Source organism: Cyberlindnera jadinii (assembly GCF_001661405.1).
Source record: "Cyberlindnera jadinii NRRL Y-1542 unplaced genomic scaffold CYBJAscaffold_5, whole genome shotgun sequence".
Classification (NCBI taxonomy): domain Eukaryota; kingdom Fungi; phylum Ascomycota; class Saccharomycetes; order Phaffomycetales; family Wickerhamomycetaceae; genus Williopsis; species Williopsis jadinii.
The window spans coordinates 223,292-246,016 of NW_017963656.1; the positions used below are offsets into that span (position 1 = coordinate 223,292).

General features: G+C 43.2%; 10 protein-coding genes and 1 non-coding gene across 11 annotated transcripts; 3 read left to right on the plus strand and 8 right to left on the minus strand.

The window, feature by feature from the left end:
* Positions 1-33: 33 nt before the first annotated feature.
* CYBJADRAFT_167287 (uncharacterized protein) lies at positions 34-3,112 on the minus strand. Its single transcript, XM_020214841.1, has one exon. The coding sequence runs from the start codon at positions 2,754-2,756 to the stop codon at positions 348-350; it is 2,409 nt and encodes an 802-aa protein (XP_020070912.1). The 5' UTR covers positions 2,757-3,112; the 3' UTR covers positions 34-347.
* On the plus strand, positions 3,013-5,060 carry FAR8 (Far8p). The gene has a single exon (XM_020214842.1). It carries the CDS (start codon positions 3,450-3,452, stop codon positions 5,028-5,030), a length of 1,581 nt encoding a protein of 526 aa, XP_020070913.1. The 5' UTR covers positions 3,013-3,449; the 3' UTR covers positions 5,031-5,060.
* Positions 5,061-5,204: 144 nt separating this feature from the next.
* Positions 5,205-6,118, plus strand: UBC7 (E2 ubiquitin-conjugating protein UBC7). Its single transcript, XM_020213338.1, has 2 exons — positions 5,205-5,339; positions 5,420-6,118. Exons 1-2 carry the CDS (start codon positions 5,236-5,238, stop codon positions 5,820-5,822), a joined length of 507 nt encoding a protein of 168 aa, XP_020070914.1. The 5' UTR covers positions 5,205-5,235; the 3' UTR covers positions 5,823-6,118.
* On the minus strand, positions 5,909-7,699 carry CYBJADRAFT_150094 (uncharacterized protein; the record flags this gene model as incomplete). Its single annotated transcript, XM_020213339.1, has 1 exon — positions 5,909-7,699. The coding sequence occupies one exon, from the start codon at positions 7,697-7,699 to the stop codon at positions 5,909-5,911; it is 1,791 nt and encodes a 596-aa protein (XP_020070915.1).
* A 2,211-nt stretch (positions 7,700-9,910) lies between these two features.
* Positions 9,911-11,040, minus strand: CYBJADRAFT_167290 (uncharacterized protein). Its single transcript, XM_020214843.1, has one exon. The coding sequence runs from the start codon at positions 10,837-10,839 to the stop codon at positions 10,075-10,077; it is 765 nt and encodes a 254-aa protein (XP_020070916.1). The 5' UTR covers positions 10,840-11,040; the 3' UTR covers positions 9,911-10,074.
* A 1,965-nt stretch (positions 11,041-13,005) lies between these two features.
* On the minus strand, positions 13,006-15,089 carry ARO4 (3-deoxy-7-phosphoheptulonate synthase ARO4; the record flags this gene model as incomplete). Its single annotated transcript, XM_020217500.1, has 2 exons — positions 13,006-14,163; positions 15,066-15,089. The coding sequence occupies 2 exons, from the start codon at positions 15,087-15,089 to the stop codon at positions 13,102-13,104; spliced, it is 1,086 nt and encodes a 361-aa protein (XP_020070917.1). The 3' UTR covers positions 13,006-13,101.
* Positions 15,060-15,769, minus strand: COX20 (Cox20p). The gene has a single exon (XM_020214844.1). It carries the CDS (start codon positions 15,702-15,704, stop codon positions 15,147-15,149), a length of 558 nt encoding a protein of 185 aa, XP_020070918.1. The 5' UTR covers positions 15,705-15,769; the 3' UTR covers positions 15,060-15,146.
* Positions 15,770-16,035: 266 nt separating this feature from the next.
* On the minus strand, positions 16,036-16,107 carry CYBJADRAFT_t89. Its single transcript has one exon. It is a non-coding gene; the product is annotated as a tRNA-Cys (tRNA).
* Positions 16,108-16,290: 183 nt separating this feature from the next.
* CYBJADRAFT_167294 (uncharacterized protein) lies at positions 16,291-17,568 on the minus strand. The gene has a single exon (XM_020214845.1). The coding sequence runs from the start codon at positions 17,101-17,103 to the stop codon at positions 16,321-16,323; it is 783 nt and encodes a 260-aa protein (XP_020070919.1). The 5' UTR covers positions 17,104-17,568; the 3' UTR covers positions 16,291-16,320.
* A 483-nt stretch (positions 17,569-18,051) lies between these two features.
* Positions 18,052-18,663, minus strand: CYBJADRAFT_126522 (acid protease; the record flags this gene model as incomplete). Its single annotated transcript, XM_020212652.1, has 1 exon — positions 18,052-18,663. A coding segment is annotated over one exon (612 nt), but the record flags the coding sequence as incomplete, so codon positions are not given.
* A 956-nt stretch (positions 18,664-19,619) lies between these two features.
* IRR1 (cohesin subunit IRR1) lies at positions 19,620-22,642 on the plus strand. The gene has a single exon (XM_020214846.1). It carries the CDS (start codon positions 19,668-19,670, stop codon positions 22,602-22,604), a length of 2,937 nt encoding a protein of 978 aa, XP_020070921.1. The 5' UTR covers positions 19,620-19,667; the 3' UTR covers positions 22,605-22,642.
* Positions 22,643-22,725: the final 83 nt, after the last annotated feature.

Here is a 22,725-nt window from a genome sequence, read left to right on the forward strand (position 1 = left end):
AACGGCGTACGCACAACGCACGTAGAAAACAACGTCTGGGTTCTCAAAGTCGAGTCTCTTCGAGACTTGCATCATGACAAGCATGATGACCAAGTTGGAAACAGCTGGGTTCATCTTTAGTGGGTTTTTTTTGGCTCTGTTCGTGGATCCAGATTGGTCTAGCGGGTTTGTCTGCTTGGAGTGGACATTTTTCGTTGGCCCGTTTGTCTTTTGATCGGAGGGGCGCGGCCAGAAAAAAAAAACGGGAAAAAACCAGTCCGAGGACTTTTGTTGCGCGTACCGAGAGACTACGCAGCTGGCGGGGACTTCGATATAATGATAATATAATATAATATAATCGAGGAAGATCACCATGGATTGATCTCGTTCTCGTTGCCCCATTCACGGTGAGCCAGTGATGACGGAACACGAAGCTCTCCGAATAGATCGTCATCCTTAACACTGCCTTTGATGTGGCTGTGTTCGTCGTCATTGTCGTTTTTGTCTTGGCCAGTGTGGACTTTCCCTGCCTCATCACCATCTTCGCCGTCGCTATCGTCCAGTTCGTTTTGTAAGGTTTCTTCTTCTGCCTGCTGCTCACGTAGTTTTGTTCTCTGTTCATGGATCTCATCCACAGAGTCCAGGATCTCCACTGGTAGAAATGGCTGGAATTTGATGGCACGTTCTTTGTTGACTCCTCCAATACCTGCGCCGTATTGATCAACCATCTCCAGAACAGTTGGAATGACCACTGGGAATTGTAAGTCCTGGTTCAGCAGCAGCAAAGAGTCCTTCGAAACGTATGAAATGCCTTCAACTGGGCTATTCTCCTTCTTGGCCTTCTTCTCCATGATTTTCCTCACTTGTTTATCAACCTTTGCTTCGTCAAGCTCATATCTGTACTTATCCATAACGGTCCACAGTTGAGCAACGTTCAACTTTTGGAAAGCAGAGATCATCCCGTCAACCTCTTCTGAAGTCTGTAAACCGGAAAGGCATTGTAACCATTGTAGGAGTTCAAAAGTTGGCTCCATATGGACAGTGACAATGTTATACAGATCAGTGTGATAAAACGCACTATCAAAGGTATTCTTAGGGTCACCATGGAACAGTGCAACTCCGTGTAGCTTTAACGTATGGTCTTCCTTGAGATCATCCTCCATCAGAGTATAAGGGAAGAGCTTCAACAGGTCCTGGTCCATATCTGGGATCTTTGGTTCTCTATCATTAGATCTGGCCCAGTCTTCAACTACTGAGATGTTCAATCTCAGTTGAATGGCTTTGGCTCTGGACATGTACTTCTTCTGTGACACGATTCTATTGAAAAGGGTACATCCTAACCAGTAGAATACTATGGACAAGGTCTGCTGTGTGATCAAAGGATGTGTGTTGTGCAAATCTAGAACGTATAACAAAGCACCAAAGGTTTGAATAATCCTTATAGGCGAAGGTTTCAGCTGCTCTTTAACAGAAGGTGGATACAGCATTTCCAAGATCTCTTCGTATGTCGATTTAGCATGGCTTTTCTTCTTGAAAAAGTTCCAATCGTTCTTATAAAGCGTGGTGCCAATATCTGGTATACTTGTATAGTTCAGAAGACAATCGTCAACCATGCCATTGAGCCTAAATTTGATGGAATTGGCCAATTCAATCATTAAAGACTGTAACGTTGTGATCAACTCTTGGAGAATCTTCGGGTATCTTTTGAAGAATCCATCATCACGGCATAGGTAAAAGAACAAAAAGTTCAGCACAGAGAGCCAGTAGCTCTGTAGAACGATATCACCTTCGCTGTAGACACTTGTGACGCCGCTCTTCGATGAGGTGTTCGATCTAATCTTTGTAAATGCCAAGTTCATAAAGTTCTCAACGAGAGTATCGTTATCCTTTAGATGGTCCGCATATCTAACACATTGGTATATCACGGCTGCTGGATAGGTGGTCTTGTGGGTAAATTTGGTATCCAAAGTGAAGATCAAGTCTAAGATGGCAAGGATGTCATAATCTGAAAAGATGATGTACTGGTTCTTCAGCAATCTGTTGAAGTCAAACTCATCACCCAAGAGAGAATTAGAGGTTATAAAGGCATTGTTGTCCTTGTAGAGCCCATCATCGAGATCTGGGCGTACATTCAACCCAGCAGTTTTCAACCTTATGCTATCCATCAATTCATCATCTTGTGCGCCGAATGCACCGTCATTTGTGGATTTGTAGAAGTCGTAGTTTGTTGGTGAAGAGGATGCCATTGCCTCATCCTTCAGCAAGCCATGCTCTTCAAAGAAGTCGTACATGTCTGAATCTGGTTTCAGCAGTTCATGAACAGTGACACCGTTCCAACCTTGAACATTTGGATCTGCCCCGTAATTTAACAGTTCAACAGCGATGTCCTTCCTGTTGTAGTAAACAGCCCACATTAACGGTGTATAGCCAAACAGCCCGTCTGGCGTGTTGATCATCTCTGTGCTTTTGTTCAGCATCAACGTCGTTGCAGTCTCATTTCCCATAACAGTGGCATAGGTCAAGGGGAACAGCCCAGACGAGTCCTTCTCGTTGAGCAACTTCACGGCATCTGGCGCATTCAACAGAGACAACAGCTTTGTATTGTCTTCATCTATCACTGATAGACAGAGCTCCACCAGGTGATCAGCAGCTCCCGAAGATTGGAGCAAATGTAGGGCCTTCTTAGCAGCTTCGAACTGGGCCATTTTGGTATCGGCTGAGCTTCCGATTATCGAAGTTGCGGTCTTCGTGATAGCAGACCAAGGATCGAGATCCATTGTTTCAGCGGTGAAAAGTGAAAGAGGTATAGATATCAGGAGATCAAAGGATGCGAAGCTTCAGTGTCAATTGATACCCAAAGGCTTTGTATTGTAGTGTATAATGTCGAGACAGTTTACCGGTTTGACAACTTTTGGGCAGCCGGGCGTGGGACGCGATTTTTAGTCCTCTGTCTTTTGTCCCTTGTCCCTTGTCCTTTGTCTCTGTCCCTGTCTGTCTTTTGTCCTTTGTCTCTTTAGACAAGTACACCAACACCTACACGTTTAACCACCCTATCAGGACAACCGTTCCTGTTTTCAACCGGCTCAGATAGATCGCAGAGCCAGAAGTGCTATCTAGAGCCTATGGCATCCTCGAATATACAACCCAAACCCGCAAGCAATACACGCCTTTACGATGGATCTGAAGCCCCAGTGTCTCAGTGTCCGGAACTGAGGGGGCAGTCCGGAGAACAGACCCAGAAGACAGGACAAGTCGTGTGCATTTCAAAAGATGCCCAACATCCCTACACCACTGGACAAACACGCCTCCCACATTGGGAAATATTCGTGGCTATAACTGTTCGGTTGATGTGTTTACCTTCAAGACCGGGAGCACTTGTTCAGTGAACCGTTGCTCTGTGCTTTGCTGATCTTTCCTGTATCTCTGTTGATAGTGACAATCAAGCTGGCTGCTGAGCAATTGTAGGTGTGATGGACGGCCACAGTAATGGAACGCAAGGGTACACTCTTCCTGGTGTGATGCACTACCTCCAGACAGAATGGGCCACGAACCATAGGGATCGTATACTCATGAAGAGTGAGCTCGAAGAGATGAAGTGTCAGGTGGCCAAGCTTACGAGTGAGAATAACAGCTTGAGGTACATCAATGCTAAGCTTCAAAAGCAACTGGACTCGCTCAACTGCGCTGATAGCAACGGCAAGGCTTGTGCAAGGGAGCAGGATCAGCTTGTGAACGGGTTGCAAGACTTTGAGCTTGCTCCTTTGATCGAGGCCAGAAGGCACTTGGAGGATAAGATGAGGGAAGTTGTGTTCTTGCTGAAGGGGACAGATTCAGATCTATCGTCGCAGCTGGAACTAGAGCGTCAAAGGGCTTTGCTAGTGGTGGAGGACCAGCATAAGCACGCTGCCGAGGTGGTTGATAGTGACGTTAAAAGGGTACTTACCCAATCCCCAGCTGTTCCAGAATCACCAGAGTACGTGCCTAATGGATTAACAAAGGATTCCGGTGATATTGACACGGATAACGAGACCGTCATTGCTGAGGAAGATGCAGACAAGACAAAACCAACACCTTCAAAGAGGTCTAACAGTTTTACACCGTCCAGACCCACCACTGATTATTCTAAACCCAGATTCACTTTGAAATCACACATATCTCAGATCAGATCACTGTCATCTTTTGCAAATTCGTTATTGACACTTGCATCTGGTGGCTCTATAATCCTGTGGAGGTTTGATGAGAAGGTGAAAAAAGATTCCATATCTCCAAAGGAGATCAAGACTTATTCGTCCAATTGTGACGATTTGGAGTTCATCAACTGGATAAGCAAGGATTATTTTGTCGTTGCATCGCACTCAAAGGTATTCCTTTGGAATATTAACCAGGATACTCCAGACCACGAGATCACTTGTTCCTCAAGGTTGACACAACTAGTCGCCAATGGGGACTTTGTCGTATTGAAAATGAACAAGTCGGTAAAGATCCTAGTACTAGAACACTCCTCCGATATCACATGGCTTGAGTTTGACGATTTGAATATTAGTGCTGAATCAATTGCACTGCGTGGATCCCTACTCTACGTGAAGATCCCTGGGAAAAACCTTGAGGTTTACGACATTTCTAACAAGGTCAAGCTACTGCAAACGATCTCCATTAGCGTTGATATTGATGGCATCGTTCAGTCGTTGTCTATTGACGATAAATTATTAGCATTGGGCACTGAAAAGGAAGTTGTCGTCTTTGACTTTACTACTAACCGAATCCTATTACAGCAAAGCTCCAAAGGTGTCACCCAGGTGTTCTTCACCCTGAGCCACATAGTTATAGTCGATAGGGATGGCTCCATATCCATCTTCTCAAGAGACTGTCATCTACTGGCAACTATGAACCACTACGACACGTTGTTGAAGGGGGTCAGCATTGAGCAACTCTCAGATGATGATAAAAACTTTCTACATAAGGCCACTGCTGTTGCTACAACGTATGGTGACGATTATGTACTCACAGGTGGTGATGATTGTATGATACATGGATTTGCTCTAAATAATTGATAATTAACAAGGATGTAATCGAAGTTTTGTATGGTTAATGTGTAGTGTTTTGCGCAAAAATGAGATCACGAAAAAAGATTACGCAAATTGGCGCTTCTCTCTTTTTTTCGCCAAAATTGTTTTCGGACAAAATTACCGGAACTTCACCATCTTCACCAACTCTTTCTTTTGATAGGAATATCCTCAACATCAGAAGACTGAACCCATGCCACCAAGGGTAAACACTGCTCAGCGTCGTCTCCTCAAGGAGTATCAACAGCTTACAAAGGACTGTCCGGAGGGAATTGTCGCAGGCCCAGTGTCTGAAGAGTGAGTTGTTACTATGGTTTGTCATTCCGATCTGTTCCCCATGGCTTGAGATGACTAACAAGGATTTTTTTGGAAACCAGCAACCTATTTGTATGGGACTGCTTGATTGAAGGACCAAAGGATACTCCTTATGAGAATGGGGTGTTTCCTGCTCGTCTTACGTTTCCTACAGATTATCCACTCTCACCACCAAAACTTGTGTTCACACCGTCCATTTTACACCCTAATATCTATGCAAACGGAGAAGTCTGTATATCCATCCTACACCCACCTGGTGAAGATCCGTTGCAGTACGAAAGACCTGAGGAGCGTTGGTCCCCAGTGCAGAATGTTGAGAAGATCTTACTCAGTGTAATGAGTATGCTCAGTGAGCCAAATGTTGAGAGTGGTGCCAATATTGATGCCTGTGTGCTATGGAGAGACAATAGAGAAGAGTTCGAAAGAAGGGTTCGAGCAGATGTTCGTAAGAGTCTTGGATTATAGAACTGGGTGTTACATGGTAGAAGATGGAATTGTTAATAAACTCTGAACTAATTACATGTTATGTACAATGAGCCCTGAGTTATAGATTATTTTTGGTCTTCGTTCACTTTAGCCAGTCTCTTAGAGTGATTTCTATATTCTAATGGCTCGTCAAGGAAACGAAGGAGTTTCTGGAATGCATTCTTTGGTTCACTATCGCACGTTTCCTCGTTGGACTCCATCGCATTCTGATCATCGCCCAAGTAGTAGTTCTTCTGGAACAATGAAAAGACAAATGAAATACACGTGACTCCAATGGCAATGGCAAAGAGATAGTACGTAACATCAAAGTATGCCAATCTGGCACCTTGTCTAGCTTCAGACTCAAATGGAAGTTGATAGATTGCAATAACAGACTCGAACAGCATTGTAACCTCCTCATCAGGCACTGATGATGGGATTCTTGCTCTTAGTGCTTGGGGTAATTTCGCCTGCCAAATGGCACCTGCAATAGCAGCACCAATGGCATTCCCAATGTACGACCATTGGGACCAAAGACTAATGACTAATGCCATGTCTTGATGAGCAACGGACGCTTGTGAGAGCACCCTTGATCCCAGTTGGGAGAAAACACCAATACCTGCGAGGATCTGAGTCCACACAATAGCCACTGTGGATAAATTATCATAGCGAGCCCAGAATGTTATACCACAGGAAATTACTTGCATTGAGATACCGAATATCTGGAGATATTTAGCCCTATGTGTCACTCTTTGAAGTAAACCTGCAATGACACCAAAGAAACAGAAGCAAACAGTCATACAGTTATTGAAATAAGTCCAATTCTTATACGACCAGTCGAAACAGACAAGTGCATAAGATGAGAGGTAGATCAAACGCAATGCACTGCCCATCTGATAGAAGAAGTCAATGACACAAGCCATAATGAATGCTCTGTTGAAAAGAACACGTTTTGGCATCGATGGATAAGGAGCAATGTAGAACTCATAAAGAGTATACAGAACCAAGAGAAGACCTCCAACTATAAACATTGCAATCAGGGATGGGTTTCTCCATCCATCTTGAGCAGTTGTTCTAAGGGAAAATGGCAATAACAAAAGAGCCCATCCAAAACCAAGCAGTAAAAGACCAAACATGTCACACTCAAGCGAAGACTTCCAAAGGAGATGAAGAATGCCCGAGGTACTTTGTTTTGGAGATTCAGTCACTTGTCCTTGGGCTGCTTGTGTTTTCTTTGCCTTGTGCTCCAGCCATGACATAGCAATCAACGCTGGTCCAATCACAACTGGCATGATAATACAGAACATACCATAACCCCATCTCCAGTTGCTTTCCAGAATATCTTCAACAATGTACCCTGTAATCCAAGCGTTCACTATATACGGAGTTGCAAGCATGGAAAGAGCCAAACCTCTGTATTTCAATGGCGTGATATCTGCAGACATGATTGTGTTCAGAAGGACAATTCCTGTTGCGCCAACACTAGTAAAGACGGATCCTGCGGCGTATGTGGTGATGTTTGGAGATGCAGCTTCCATTATAGTACCCACAGTGTAAAACACCAGAACGATGCCGTAGGTCCATGGCCTTGAAGTGATATCCGCAATCTTTGCAATCCAAATCTTTGTCACAGCACTGACGATGGAGTTAGCAATACTAATCGTGGACAACAGAGAATGACTGCTGAAGGCAGATGTAGCAGTTGGGGAGTAGTTCGACGTCGAATACTCATCAAGGGTATAGACATATGCAATGATAAACAAAATGACAAAGAAGTAAATGCGCAGTCTTTTACCACTTTTGGAGTTATCCATAGAAGCCTTGACCCATTCCATACGTTGCACACCACGAGAAATAAAAGTGTTTTCCTCGGGCATGCTCACGTCACTGATCTGATCATTAGTGAACTGCTCCTTGACTGAAGGTTCTGTAATGATGTTTTCAACGTCTTTCCCCATCTCCGATGCATTGTCTGGCACCCTCATTTTGATTAGAACTACTGCTTACTACACGCACAAGAGAAACCAAACAAAAAAAGCACTTACAAAGCCACCTTTATATAGTTACCTGGCAACTGGATGAACGGTTATTCACGCAAGGTTACGCAAGCAAAAATTACCTACAAGTATCACTTCAGCAGTTAGTCGTCCTGGAAATTAATATGGACCTTGAAACCTCATCTATATGTTGATCTTGGGTGTACATCAAAACTGTCATGTATATCATGCATAATCCCTAATTTCGTGCATAGAGTGAAAGCTTGGTTAAAAGGCTTTTTTTTTGATCGCCGTAGATAAAACTTTTCTTGTTAATTAGCGGGTGAACGTTTCACGCTGAAAGCTCATTGAGTAGCTGAAATATATGTGTATGCATTTCAGAGGAGACAAAGTGACTGCTTGTAAGATTTTGAGTTGCAGCGTTATGGTGAGGGAGCGTGGTTCTATAAACAATTTGGTGATACAATATCGTGGTGGAGCTCATCAATACAGTAGCAATTCTTCATTCAAAGACTCAATGGAGCAAGCAAGATCCTTTCAGAATTAGATGTCATACATCGTCATACACAGATGGTTTTGATAACTGATTGAAAACTATAGGCTAGTTGAAACAAGGTCTGCAGCACTGCGGTTTAAGCTTGAATGTAAAGTCTTATGACTGATGCCGTGGGTTATCTGATATTAATATTAGTCTCATATAGCAAGTATGTCAATCTTACATGGATTGGAAAGAAAAAAAGGCTTGGCCAGTGATGAAATTACCACTTCAATGGAAGGAAAAAGTACCTCATCTCATTCACACGCTTACTATTTGGCAAATTTCAAAGTTGAGCTGCTTCAGTTAACATTTTCACATGACTAATTATTCTTACAAAACATTTTTTAGAATAATTCGGGAAAAGACCATCATAACTAGTTCCAGTGTAATTGCGTATTCTCTACAGATGAGAACCACCTGTAAATAATATAAGGCATCGTAAGCTCGTAACTAAGCACATATATGTAAGACTTGTGACTTTTGTAATGCGGATCGCGTATATTGAGGTGGAATTTTTGCAGCAACTCGAAAGATTTTCTCAGCAAATAGAGAATACAGTTTTAACACATCCTGTGCTTGACAAATTTTCAGTGGTTAACACCTCAACAGCCACCGTTACAGTTAGTTAACGACCACCTGAATCGGGTGATACCTCGTACATCCCATCGACTACATGCGTTACTTTTTGAACAAGGTCTGGTGGGAAAACTTGTCGCTGGAACCCTTAACACGCTTGGCACAATCTCTCCAAGGCACGACGCCAATTGTCTAGCATCTGGTATTTAGCTTCCAGTAAGAACGTCGATTTCCTCAGAAGACTCTAATTCTAGAACAAACCAATCTGTATGTATATTGATGAGATCTCCACTTCACTTAGAGTCCATAATGTTGCGTGCACACAAATCTTCAAAGCCCTCACCCACCACCCCAGGTCCTTCGCTTCGAGGTACTGGAAACAAGATTTACATCCTCTTTGGGTGAACTGTACTGATGTGGACATGCAATCATAGATCTCAACCTCATTACCAACAGGTGACGGTACAACGTTCTAGTCGATAGAGCTCTTCGCAACGCAGGGCTTCCAGTATTATCGGTACACGCACGACCACTCTTTCGGTATTCACACAAGAAGTGGTGTTTGGATGTATCACCAAAGTGCGACGGGGGAAGCTGGGGAAATTTGGTCCTTACCGAAAATTATCTGAGCCGACCGTTCCCGGTACACTTTGCGTAGTTTTTTTCTTTTCGCATACTATTCCTTTCTCTTCTTGCGAGGCTAAAACGAAGAGAATGGCACGAGATGGACCCAAAGGTTTTGTTACGAGGGACTTGAAAACCAACTGATGCGCTGTATTGGAAGAGCCGAGATCGCATTTTTCTAAAGCCTTTCTACGCCTGTATGATTTGAATAATAGGGGCTCCATTGTCTTCAGAGGTGACAGTTAAGTCTGCTGGCCCCTATTTGAGAGGTGCAGTTGAACTGCTTCGGCTCATGATGCGATATATTACTGTCGCGTTGAAAATGCCTGTCTCTACACACGTTCTAGTATCAATGATGTAAATATATGATTGTATCGTATAGACTAGTAATAACAGGTTCGTAAGTTCATGAGATGAGCTTTATGAGCTCATCCAAATCAAAAAAAAAAAAGAGTCGTAATTCGTAAAATGATGAATATGGATAATCGTTAGAAGAGTCTGTGTGGAAATGCCAATTTCACATAGCAACAATCTCAGACGTTGTGAAGTTTGAGTGCATAGTGAGGCACTCAAGGTTCAAATCACCACTGGACATCTTCTGGTCAATGAGAGGAGTGTGGTGCTTGCGATGATGGTGGTGATGGTGGTGGTGATGGTGGTGTTCGTCGTCGTCATCATCAGACTCTGAATCTGTATAAGTTAGCGATGGAGTCTTGTTCAAGTCAACAATGTCAACCTCTTGTTCGTCGTCACTTGCAGAGTCCATCTCCTCCAAGTCATCCAATTCTTCATCAGTGAGATCGCTCATGGAAGGCATCTCTCTAAAATTTCTTGACGGCGTGTAATGCTCGTATGAGCAGTTCTTGATAGAGTATAATGGTGCCTCTTCGTCTTCATCACTGTCAATGTCGAAATCCTCCTCAGAGTCACTCTCAGAGTCGTACTCAATCTCTGATGTGTTGTAATGGATTTCTGGAATACGACGAGGTTCTTGCTCTTCCTCATCGCTGTAGTACTCCTCATCGTCATCTTCGTCCAACTCCTCCGCAATATAGCTAACATGCGTTATCGAAGGAGACAGTTGTGGAAGTTGGAGTCTCTTGGCCAGGTAGTCACCGTTCAGTATTGAAGTTCTGTGCTCGTGAATTCTGTCCATCAAATTATCCAGCATGTTTGCGTGGCAGACCAAGACACGCAAGTCATGGTCTGGACGCGATGCCTCTCTTGTAAGCTTGGCTCTAGCTTTTGAAGCCAGCAGGTATGTCTCCGTCATTGGGTTCATCGTGGGCAGCGTGTAGCGTCAATGCGTCTGTGTGTATATGTAATCAGGAAAAAGGTAAAGCGTGTGAAGTAACAACAGCTTGTATACTTCGGAAACTGTTTGCAGAGAGGGAAAGTCGGCTTGTTTATAACCAAAACCACTTGTCAAGCAGTGTCTATGTATATTTGTAATCCACTAAGGTTTGAACCATCTTGAAACCTGATTACAAACTGGATTTACATTGCCTTTTATTCCAAAAACTTGATGACTTGAAATGGCAATGCCGGCCGGACAATGCCCTTTGAAACCCGCAACCCGTACGGGAAGTATCCCCGGCACGCGGCCTATACGTAGATCTTGAAAAAAAAATGTGCGCTCTGGAAACGGATTGAATTCCTCTCTTTTTGCACGGAAAAAAAAGATCTAAGAGGCTGGTCCCTGGAGGACGGTATAAACCACGCATACGAACAGATGTGTGACAATGATGAATACTTCCATAGAGCTTACACCGGGAAAAGATGGTTATGATGACTCATTAAATGTACATTGAAATCAAATTCCGGCTGGTGGAATTAGTGGGTTTAGCTCGGATTTTAGACGTTTGTCATCGTTCGGGTGCCTGATTTTCTTTTTTTTTTGGGCCTGTTTACACTTGCGCATCCTAAAAATTTTTAACTCATCTGTGCGGACCTCGGCTCGGCTCATACAACACGTAGTTTCTCATTCGATGGAGATCCCAGTGTTTTCAAGGTTTACGATTACAGGAGAGGGTATGCCTCAAGGTGTAGCAAGTATTCAGGGTAATTGTCTATTTGGTAATATTTTCTGGGCTGAGATGAGGTGTCAAATGGTCTTATTCTTCCGTGGAGGTTGAATCATATTGAGGGATCTACAACGTCAGCGGCGTAGCTGGTGTGCTCGAGATGCCTATTCACATCTCGCGCCGGTGGTAACCTCGAGATAATCTGGATTTACTATGGGGGTTGTAGTGTGTGACAAATTTTGCATGCTGGTGCCTGGACAGTAATAGCTGATGTCACCACAGGCCGGTTTAGATTAGAGGTCTCTTTAATCAGGGTGAGTCATGGAACGTTATTATCCACTTCCCACAACGTCCATATCGTGACTATAGGGTTTCCGTAACGGAGTCGACCAAGGTTCATGGTTATCATACCTTCGAATGACCTCAGCCAGTACTCCCCCAACCTAATCTTCAACCAAGGTTATTCCCATGGGTAACACGCCGCTTTCCTGGCCATACACCGCGATAGGGAATTCTCATCCATCGCTCTGTCATGTATAGGCAAAACATTACCGAAAGAAGAAATGAATCCGATCGAAAGCCAGCAAATTACTGGCCCGGCTCAGATTTCTAAAGCACTCTGAGGCTGTGTGTTACCCGCAACCAACAGCTTGCTATAGATGATGCTATGTGACGGGCATAAAAGCCCATTCCGACCGTCTGTGTGGCACGTACCGGGAATCGCAGACATCAAAAACCGTTGGAGGAGCCGGCCGTTCAAAACTTACCGAAGCCAAGAACCGATCCGCTTGCTCAGGCCTATCGTTCTGTGGGTTTTGCGTTTGACGGCTTTTAGGGGGAGGAATAACTCATCGGTGGTCACTCTTATCATACCCCATGATTCTACTTTCCGGGGGCGAAAGGATGGCCTATGATTGGTGTAATCCTCATATTTGATGAGTTGTATCTTCTAACCCCCACGTCTGTGCATGAAAACCACCTCAGTGGACAGTTGCACCTGTACATAGCACTTGGTGGCACAATATTTTCAACACTTGACAATGAGATAGTTGAACCGCATCCTGGATCTACATAGCAGCACATGAAGCTCAGCTCATATACAACTTGATCGGGAACGCACTGAGTTAGCACACGTGAAAACCATGCGAGGATTGTTATAAAACCGTTGTATCTGTACATAACTTCCGCACAGTAATTTTTTCAAGCCCTTCCTAGTGTGGGTCAATTGAACCATTTGCTGGATCGACACATACATCTTGCTGCGGGCTATATCTACGGTCCCATATTTATATAATATCCGTGGAAGTTGCAGCCAGCTTGATCGATGCGATATTTCAGAGAGAGTGCTAATCCTAGTCAAAGAGCATTCAATAAATAATCCGCCGGCCAAGGACATTGAGAGAATGACGGCTAACTATGCAATTGAATTTCCAACCTGTGCCAGAGACACTACACTAGAGAACTTTAGGAGATTGAAACCGAACTTGACTAATTACTAAAGGAAAAAATCTATATACTTTTCAGTTCTTCTTCAATGCTCTTCTGGCCTTGACAGCATCGGCCAGCTCCTTAAGCATGGAGACGGTGGTATCCCAGCCAACACATCCATCGGTGATGGAAACACCGTATTTGAGGCCACTCTTGCCCTCTGGTGGGACGGATTGCTTACCTTCGTTGATGTGAGATTCAATCATGAGACCGATAATTCTGTCCTCACCATTGGCAATCTGCTTAGCAACATCAGCAGAGACAAGCGGTTGGTTTCTGAAGTCTTTGTTAGAGTTACCGTGGGAACAGTCAACCATCAACACACCCTTCTCACCAAGCTTCTCCTTGGCCTCTTGAACAGACTTGGCATCGTAGTTGGTTCCCTTCTTACCACCTCTCAAGATAACAAAACAGTTTTCGTTACCCTTGGTTGCAGTGATGGCTGCGATACCGTGCTTTGTAACACCCATGAAGTGATGTGGGTGAGAAGCAGCTTGGACAGCGTCAAGAGCAACGTCAAGGGTACCATCAGTACCGTTCTTGAAACCAATTGGGAAACTCAAACCAGAAGCCAACTCTCTATGAAGTTGAGATTCGGTAGTTCTAGCACCAATAGCACCGAAGGAAAGAAGGTCAGCAAGGAATTGTGGCGAAATGGTATCCAACATCTCAGATGCAATAGGGAGACCTTTGTCAGTCAAGTCACAGAACAATTGTCTAGAAACTCTCAAACCTTTGTTGATATTGAAAGTGGAGTTGACATCTGGATCATTGATCAAACCTTTCCAGCCAACTGTGGTTCTTGGCTTCTCCAAGTATGCTCTCATGACGACAACCAGTTCGTTTTGCAATTCATCACTGAGCTTTTTCAATCTAGTGGCGTAATCCATGGCAGCGTCGTAATCGTGGATGGAACATGGACCAACAACAACGAGCAAACGATCGTCTTCTTGCTTGATGACCTTGATAGAGTCATTACGTCCCTTAAGAGCAGTCTCAATAGACTTCTGGGATGCTGGGACTTCACTTTGCAAAAGTGCTGGCGACAATAGCGGTTCGTAACCAAGAATGTTGACGTCTTCAACTCCGGTGGTCTGTGCACGTTGTGTTAGTGTCGATCAACGGAGTGCGGTTCACACAACAAAACCAAACACTTACACTCATGATGAATATATGTCGAGGTACTTTAATAAATATAAGGAGGAAATCCTATACAATCAGAGAGGTAAGAGGAAGAAGAATGGATGAAGGTACGGTTTTTCTTCCATTTCTATGGAAAATTTTTGACTCATATGAAGCTGAGCTGCATGCTCGGCATCGTGGTGGAAGACTTTGGATGCGCGTGGTGGCCCTAGCGAGAAAAAAAGGGACTAAGCCCTACCACGCTAGGCTATTTTTGAGTCCTCTTCGGACTGAGAGGAAATTGGAAAAGGTGATGTGTTGCCCATTTTACAGTCTGACTTGAAGGGCAGATCGCAGAATTTGCTCATCAGCGACATTATAAGATGGTGTTGAGGTGTCTTGTCGACTTTGTAAGGAGACTGGGGCACTACTCTTGCTCAAAAATCCCAAATACGCCCGTATACCTCTGTAGTCCACCAAGTCCCAATGGTCGTCCTAGTCCCACTTCTTTTAAATCAGCCGGCCTAATTTTATGGAAAATTTTTTCACTTCGTCGAGTCCACAGCCCACGTTACTCAACGCAGTGGAATTTGGGAATTGTTTTGCTACACCTGGTCCAATATCGACAACTTAACGATGAATTTGGTGGAAATTGGACTCAAAATTTTCTTCTTATCGGTTACGTGTATGTATGTAACGTTTGACACCATTTTCACAATAGCAAGTTGCAATAGAACAGTGGCTATGGTTGTTGAAAGACCACCGATAGCCTTCGTTTGCCGAACTTTGGTAGGCACACACATGCTCTGGTACAGACACAATATGGTAGAGACACGATTTCTCCAGGGCGTCACGATGTACTATCATAACACACCAATGGCGTTGTCTGATTCTCCATATGTACAACGTTATGTATTCAATCTTGACATAGATATATATACATTAAGTATTATTCTTAGCCTCTGCTCCACCAACTACTCATCTTCTCCCTGTTTTTCTGGTTCTCCTCCGTGAGATTCTCGTCTTGCTTGTGAACCATCGGTTTCTCCTTCGCTGCGACAGTTTCTCTCGCCTTTGCTGCAAAGGCCATTTCTTTACGTCTCTGTGAACGACACTGTTCCCATGAAACAGTGCTTCCTAATAGTAACCCACCAACTGCCCAATTGGCCGCCTTTGAGGGTGATTTCTGCACCAAAAACACAACTGAACCTAGGACGGCCATGGCTGATAACCCTGTAAGACCAGCTTCTCTAAAGCATGGCATCTGAGACAGTCTGGAGAAGGAGAAGTCATCTGCTTTGATACTTTCAACAGCCTCCTTTAGTGGTAGTTGGGGATTTGATGGTCCATTGTTGAAACGAGGCTCAGTATCTTCGAGAAGAAGCTGTTGTTGTGTCGGAGATGTGTTTGGCCCGTCTCTTTTGCGTTCGGATGATCTCCTAGGTTGACGCGACTCAAAATCGTCTGAAGAGGAGTTGTCCGAAGGGCTCTTGGAGCTGAATGGCCATACCATGATTATAGATTGTTAACAGCTGCTTTTGACACCGTCATAGTCCGTTCAAATAAGAAAACTTCCTCTCTTTGTTTTTTGCGCTTTTTGCGAATCGCATGAGGGAGGACGGAAATTGAAAACCGCGAATATCTTTGTATAGGAAACAGAATCTTGAGGCGCAACATGAACATTGATTGGTTTGGAGATTGCCCAAAAGATTCGCCTTCTGATCTGTCAGTGAGTATCAGTATACTACAAGTTGGTGAGCCTTGTTGATTCTAAAAACATCGATCAGTGATTGCCTAATTGCTTCTCGCTAGCTAAGGCATTTTCTGAATTTGAAAAAAAAAAGAGCTCGCACTCAGGATCGAACTAAGGACCAACAGATTTGCAATCTGCTGCGCTACCACTGCGCCATACGAGCATCTTCGAAAACTTGAGTAAGTTGTGATGAAGTTGTGATGAATACATTGCCCTAGAGAACTGATGGATACTTTATTACACATATTGGCTCATCTACTTGACAGCCAGCTTCAAAGGTAATGGTATTGCCTCAATTGTTAGTTACACTAATCAAGTTTATTATCACAGATGGATACAAAAATGTGGGTTATATTATTGAGCCGGTATGTGAGGTTTAGAATAACAAAGCGAGCATCAATACGCTTAAAGATGCTGTTAATAAAGAACCACGCCCTTCAAAAGTCGATACCGTGGGTTCTGTAACAAACACAGATGTCCCCGTAGATTCAGACAAGTACTGTGTAACCTGTATGTTCTTTGTTATTGTAGATGTGATGTTTTCCTCATTTGGTATCAAACTACTGAAGGAACTTTCAAAGGTGGTGAGTGGTGGTGCACTTTCAGTCAAAGAACCTGATTCGTTAAAAACAGACGAGGAAAAGGATGTCACAACTGATACACTTCGATCGCTAGTGGAAGAATTTGGAGGTGAGGCAGCAAGAGAGATAAATGGTGAAAAGCTGGATGAAAGATCCCACGTCGTACTTGGACTTGTGGAAACAGCCGGTGTTGAGGAATTGAAGTCCAGATACTGAGTAAGTGATGTAATTGTGACATTCTCCGTGTGAGTTTCCGAAACAACTGTTGTCAATGTAGCTACGACTGATGTCGTATCGTGAGTGTAAATCGATGAAGAGGTTGGTGATAAGCTGGAAGACGTCAGAGTTGTCTCTTCTATACTTGGTGGAGTAGACGATTCAATGAAAGATGTGGAATCGTTCATGGAAGTAAGAACAGCTTCAGAAGACAATTCAGTGGAGGATGAAGTGATCTCTGTACTTGAGGACATCACTGAAGAGCTAGAAGAGGATATGACACTGGAGCTTGTATCAATATGGGTTGATGTGGTTGAGGATAAGCTTGTATCCGGTCCTGAAGAGGATGATGAGCTTGACATTAACGAAGAGTCGTTACGCACATGAGCAAATGTAGGTTGTGGAGGTGAAAGCGTAGTTGTGCAGCCTCCCGGACACGTCTTGACTGTCACCGTTGTTTGCTGCTCACATGTTAAACAAGTTGCAGAGTATGTGGTGGAGAAGAGTGAAGTGGAGGAAGTGGATGTGGACGGTTCATAAGAAGTGGATGTGGACGGCTCATAAGAAGTCGAGCAAGCGAGACACACTGGTGAGAAAGTTGTTCTCACCACAGAGGTCGTCAACGTTGAGGTGGATCTTGCATGAGAAGTTGAGCACGATAAACAAGTTGCTAAATAAGTCGTTCTAGTCAACGAAGTGAACAACGTTGATGTCGACCTTTCATAAGAAGTAGAGCATGACAAGCAAGTTGGAGAGTACCTCGTGCGTACTAGCGTCGTGTATAGAGTGCTGGTGGATCTCCCTGCTGAAGTTTGTGTAGCTGGGCTCGACAATGAACCACTTGGTATGTCTCTATTTTCTAGAGCAGGAGTTGGTTGAGCAGAGCAGTCAGTGCTAAATGGACCTTGATACCACGATGTGGCTACTGCTGCGTCTGTAATTGAAAGGGTAGATGCACTTTCATATGAAATATTGTCAAGCACTTCAGTAACCTGTCCATAATCCAATGCTCTAGTGGCACTTGGGATCTCGTCAGTAACTTCAATAAGCTCCTCTTCTCCGTTGGTGAATTGTGCGATAGCAACCTCTGCATTATCAAGATCAAACACAAGGAACATATTCTGTAGAAGATCTGCACCTATAGTAGGGGAGGAATCAGTTGGCATGAAGGAAGTGGCACATAAACGATCACCATCTGAGTCCATCAGTTCATAGCCACTGGAGTTAACTGCAGGTAATATGAAGGTCTGTGGAGCTAATTGAATGGTTTTTCCTGAGAAGTTGATGGTTAAAGGCTTTGCACGGGAACATTTGAACAGATATGTTTCCATGCCGTACGGGTATACCATATCAGATGTCAATGATCCTCCAAAGAGTTGGTTTATCTGATGGTATAACGACGAAGGTAAGAGACTGACTTGTGATCCTGTGTCAATATTGACTATGAATGAATTCTGGTTTGAGAAGCCACATTCTGAAGCTATTCCAGAGACATAGATATTCCAACCCTGTGTTCCAATAACTGGAACAGTCTCTAGAGTTCCTGTGTATTTTCCAGAATCCAAGCCTCCAAAGATAATTGCACCAGTTGATGTTGTCGAATCTGAGAAGACGGAAAAGAGACTTCTTTGAATAAGACCATTTCTTTGCAAGACGTATGGCAACACGGAACGGGTACTGTCGTTGATATAGCCAAGTCCAGCTATATTGGAGTAGTCATCCACTGAACCAGAGGCAAACAAGAAGTCGTCAATTGCCAGGCCAGACACTTGTAAGTGATCCCTATAGTAGTAACCTGTACCACGAGTCCCATCTGAGTAGTAGATGCTGTACTCATCTGTGGTATTTGTCGAAGTGGTAGAATCAGCCGGATCGTACGCACCGTAATAATCACAGTCGGTCTCAGAACAATGTGATCTCATTGTAGTGATTAAGTTAAATGATCCTGTATCAAAAAGGACAACCAACGTCTGAGCAGGAGTACCGAGCTCTATTTCACCATCGTATGAGAGAAATCCATTCGTGGACTCGACATTACCTGAGCCGAAAGAGGACCTTTTCTGGAGCTGGACCTTCAGCGGAGAAGCCAACACCACAGTGGCAATGAGAGAGTATAAAACAAGGGGATTCATGATGTTTGATATCTCACATCACGTCGAAAGATATTGGTTTGAGATGGGGAATATTCAGTGTTTTATATATGTAGGCGATCAGTCATGAAACAAACGGTGATATGCAAGTACTTCAACATGCACCCAGTCAGAGTCCTTGATGCATATCGCTACTTAACGATCAGTGATTTTTGGTCCCCACTGAATGGTATGAACATAGCTCAAATGATAGAGAGATTCAAATCCCATTAGTCTTCATTGGAGGCATAACAAATAGTGACAATCACAGGCCATAGACTTCATACATGATCAATACCAACCAATTGCAACCCCCAGAAGAACCCATTGACCTCGTATTGTTAGTTTAGAGCGGTGTTGTTGATGTTTGGTGTACCCATTGTTCCCTCCCAAAAGGGAAACACTAGACGATGCAATACAGTGTCAGACCCCAGTCCAGTGCCCTCAATTCACTAATTAAATGCATTTTACTGAGTTTCATGTGTCCATACTCTCTGTCAAGTGAACTGAAATCAGCAACAGAGATCAATTCTCTCTTAATTTGGAGCATTCGGTGAAGAATCCCAAACATCGTAGGATAACGAATAAACCAACCCGAGTAACCGTGGTAACCATGAAAAGTGACGAAAAGTAAACAAATATAAAATCATAAAACAAGTTCGCGGAAATGTGCGACGCGAAAACCCGAACGCGAACTTTTGCTATACTTTCGTGACGCGTCGCTCATATTCTTCTACAAAACAAAGCATCAGCAACACCGGGATAACACATAGCAGCAGACTGTGGCCAGGGTTATGATGACAGTTGTCGAGCCTATCCGTCGCTCTAAGCGTATTCAGGAGATCAAATCTTCCCAGCAAGTGGTTGTTGATGAAGATATCGAAGGTGACGAATACCAAGATGAAGATGGCGAATACTATGAAGAAGAGGAGGAGAAGAAGGGATTTTCGTTGAGGAAGAGGCGGAAAGGTACATCCAGTTCGTCCCAGAGAAAGAAACCAAAACATGGTGAGAAGACTGATGGCTATAAAGAGCTCCGTGAGAAGTTTGAAGAGCACTATATGTTCCAGGCTCTAGTTGATGCCGATGCTTCGGTTGCGGAACTTGCCAACGAGTGGGTTGACCAGTACAAGAACGATAAGGATTTGGCCAAAAAGGATTTGGTTAATATGATGCTGAATGCTGTTGGATGTTTCACCAAGATAGAAGAACATGATGTTGCGAACAACGAAAGTGCCTCTGAAACTGTTGGTGAGATCCAAACATTCTTCAAACGTCAGAAGGTTCATGAGTTTTATCTCTTGTCAAAGAAGCCGGAGTATAAGCATCTGTTGAAGAACTTCCAACACTTTATCAGTAACCTCATTCAAACTGCGGACGAGAGTGGTGTTTTATACAGCAACATTGTGATTGCAGAGGAAGATGAAGATGTTGAGGAACCAGATGATACCAATTTGATGGAAGATCTGCTGATCTGGCTCTCATCGTTCTCAGTATCGACCATAAGATCGTTGAGATATATCTCAACTTTGGCTCTATTCACTATTGAAACCACTTTGTGCAAAACTGCAAAGAAGAATAACACTTCTCTTGAGGACTTGAAGCACCAACTTCTTGTGGAAAAGGGTAAGAAGCAGACTGCGACGATTAAAAAGAGAGTCTCCCAGATCGAGGAGAACGTGGAAACTTATACAAATCAGTCGATTTTGCTCGAGAACTTCATTCAGGATATTGTCAACACAAGTTTTATCCACCGTTTCAAGGATGTGGACCATCATATTCGTATTGAGGCGATGAACTCTCTTGGAGAATGGATGATCTTATATCCTGAGCTCTTCTACAAAGTGACATATCTTAAATACCTCGGTTGGATTCTCTCAGATTCCAATTCAAGTGTGAGAATCCAGGTGTTGAAAACATTGGTCAAATTGCTCAAGCACAATTCAATCGTCGCCGGATTGAGACAATTTGTCGAGAGATTTAAAGGTCGTATTGTTGAGATGGCCTTTTACGACGTTGATAATAATGTGAAGAACAACGCCATTATATTGCTAACTGAAATCAACAAGATTGGGTACTTGGAGGAAGAAAGTATTCACAAAATTACCTCGTTGCTCTTCACTAGCGAAGACTCCAAAACCAAATCACTAGTGGCTACTTTTGTTTCGCAAGTTGAAACGGATCGTACAAGCGATATCATAGAAACTTATGAAATAACCATAGAGCAAGACCAAGACAAATTCACGCATGATCTGCGAAAGTTGATCAAGTACAATGCTTTGCTAAAATTGTTGGAAGAAAGCTATCAAAGAGAGGATCAACCAGAAGGGAACCCATTCATTGTCTTAGCCGATATCATTGTGTCTACGAAAAGATACACCAATCCTTGGTCCGACTTGATTGAATATTATACGCTAGATATCTCTTCATGTGATAAACTAAGTGAGACCCTGCGTGATATTCTCAAGCTTGATTTGGCGAAGCGAGTTATCTTACTGTCTCTGTTGAATGGCTCTCTCGCAAAACTGTTGAAGAGTAAGGGTTCGGATGAGGATTGTGTTGATGTTTCATCTAAGTTAGAAGATATCTTGAAAATTGCAGAACAAAGTGAAGAAGAGTTTGGTGTCTTTCTTCAGATCTTTGGTTTGTTCAATCCACAGTTCCTGGAGAATCTGAACAAATCCCAAGTCTATAAAAGTACATTCCAGGCAATTGCTAAGCATTTCAAGTCAAATTTTGTTGGATCATCTCAAAGTAAATATATTAACTTGTTTAAGACAATCCCCAACAACTCAGACCTTGTTTGTGTGATTGATACGAAGTCTGTCTTCAAAGACTTGACGAATGAATTGATCTTGGGATGCCATAAGTTGGTACAAGCTGATGATTTCATCATCTCACAGACTACAGCAGCACAGATCGAGGATGACTTTATCTCCAAATTGTTAGTCCTTGGGACTTCTTTCGATATATCTGATGCTCTTCCATATTTTGCTGAATTGAAGGATAAGCTGTTTAGTGTACTGCCGGACATGGGGCTCGCTGAAAGCTCATCACTTCAACAAATGGTTATATCCCTCTCTAAGGTCATACTCTCTTCTGTCTCGTGGAAACTAAACAACTTACTACAGTCCAATGAGATGTATGATATCGAAGAAGAACTGAAACCACTGCCTGGTATTCTTTTTGATGAGTGTGAACTAATCACTGAACGCTCCTCACCACTTACCTTCCGCACTGATCTTTCATTCTTGGTCATTGACCTGTACGTTCTTCTGAAGAACTTCTTTGAAAACTACATTCAGTCAGGAAAAGACAACCTTTCTCACACTTCTCGCTTTAAAGATCTTGAACTTGAATCTTTGAAGCCTCGAGATACTACTATTGCTAGCCTCAAAGATATATTCTTGATCAAAGAATCCAAATATGCAAGTTTACTTGGTGAAGTTCTTGAAAGAGAGGATGATGAAGGCATTGATTATAACAGTGTTGAGGCCACTGATGATGCAGTCGCATGGGAACTTGAGCGTGATTTGGCCCTATTCACATTGAAGATCGTAAGATTCTCTAACATGGGGTTCTTGCCAAATGACTTCATTAGTAGATTATCGCTCAATCGCTCAATCTTGGGTGAACTGTTTGCAACTGTTATTGAAGAGCAATCCAATACTCCACAAGCTGAACCAGAGCTTGAAGAAGTTCATGATGAGGTCCCTAGTATTCATCTGGATTAAAATTTATGTCAATAAATATAGCTTTATAAATTAATAACCATTATATAATATGTATCGTAGTCTCATGTGCAACTCATAACTGTCAATACAACTAGAAAGATCTGTATCTATAACTTTGCTC

What these genes read in the sequence shown, in the direction of transcription:
- CYBJADRAFT_167287 (XM_020214841.1), bottom strand. Translation starts at nt 2,756, where the DNA reads ATGGATCTCGATCCTTGGTCTGCTATCACGAAGACCGCAACTTCGATA.
- CYBJADRAFT_167294 (XM_020214845.1), bottom strand. Translation starts at nt 17,103, where the DNA reads ATGTCAAGCTCATCATCCTCTTCAGGACCGGATACAAGCTTATCCTCA.
- FAR8 (XM_020214842.1), top strand. Translation starts at nt 3,450, where the DNA reads ATGGACGGCCACAGTAATGGAACGCAAGGGTACACTCTTCCTGGTGTG.
- UBC7 (XM_020213338.1), top strand. Translation starts at nt 5,236, where the DNA reads ATGCCACCAAGGGTAAACACTGCTCAGCGTCGTCTCCTCAAGGAGTAT. An exon ending in GCAGGCCCAGTGTCTGAAGA is followed by an intron (nt 5,340 to 5,419) that starts GTGAGTTGTTAC and finishes TTTGGAAACCAG; the next exon opens with CAACCTATTTGTATGGGACT.
- IRR1 (XM_020214846.1), top strand. Translation starts at nt 19,668, where the DNA reads ATGACAGTTGTCGAGCCTATCCGTCGCTCTAAGCGTATTCAGGAGATC.
- COX20 (XM_020214844.1), bottom strand. Translation starts at nt 15,704, where the DNA reads ATGGTATGGCCATTCAGCTCCAAGAGCCCTTCGGACAACTCCTCTTCA.
- CYBJADRAFT_167290 (XM_020214843.1), bottom strand. Translation starts at nt 10,839, where the DNA reads ATGAACCCAATGACGGAGACATACCTGCTGGCTTCAAAAGCTAGAGCC.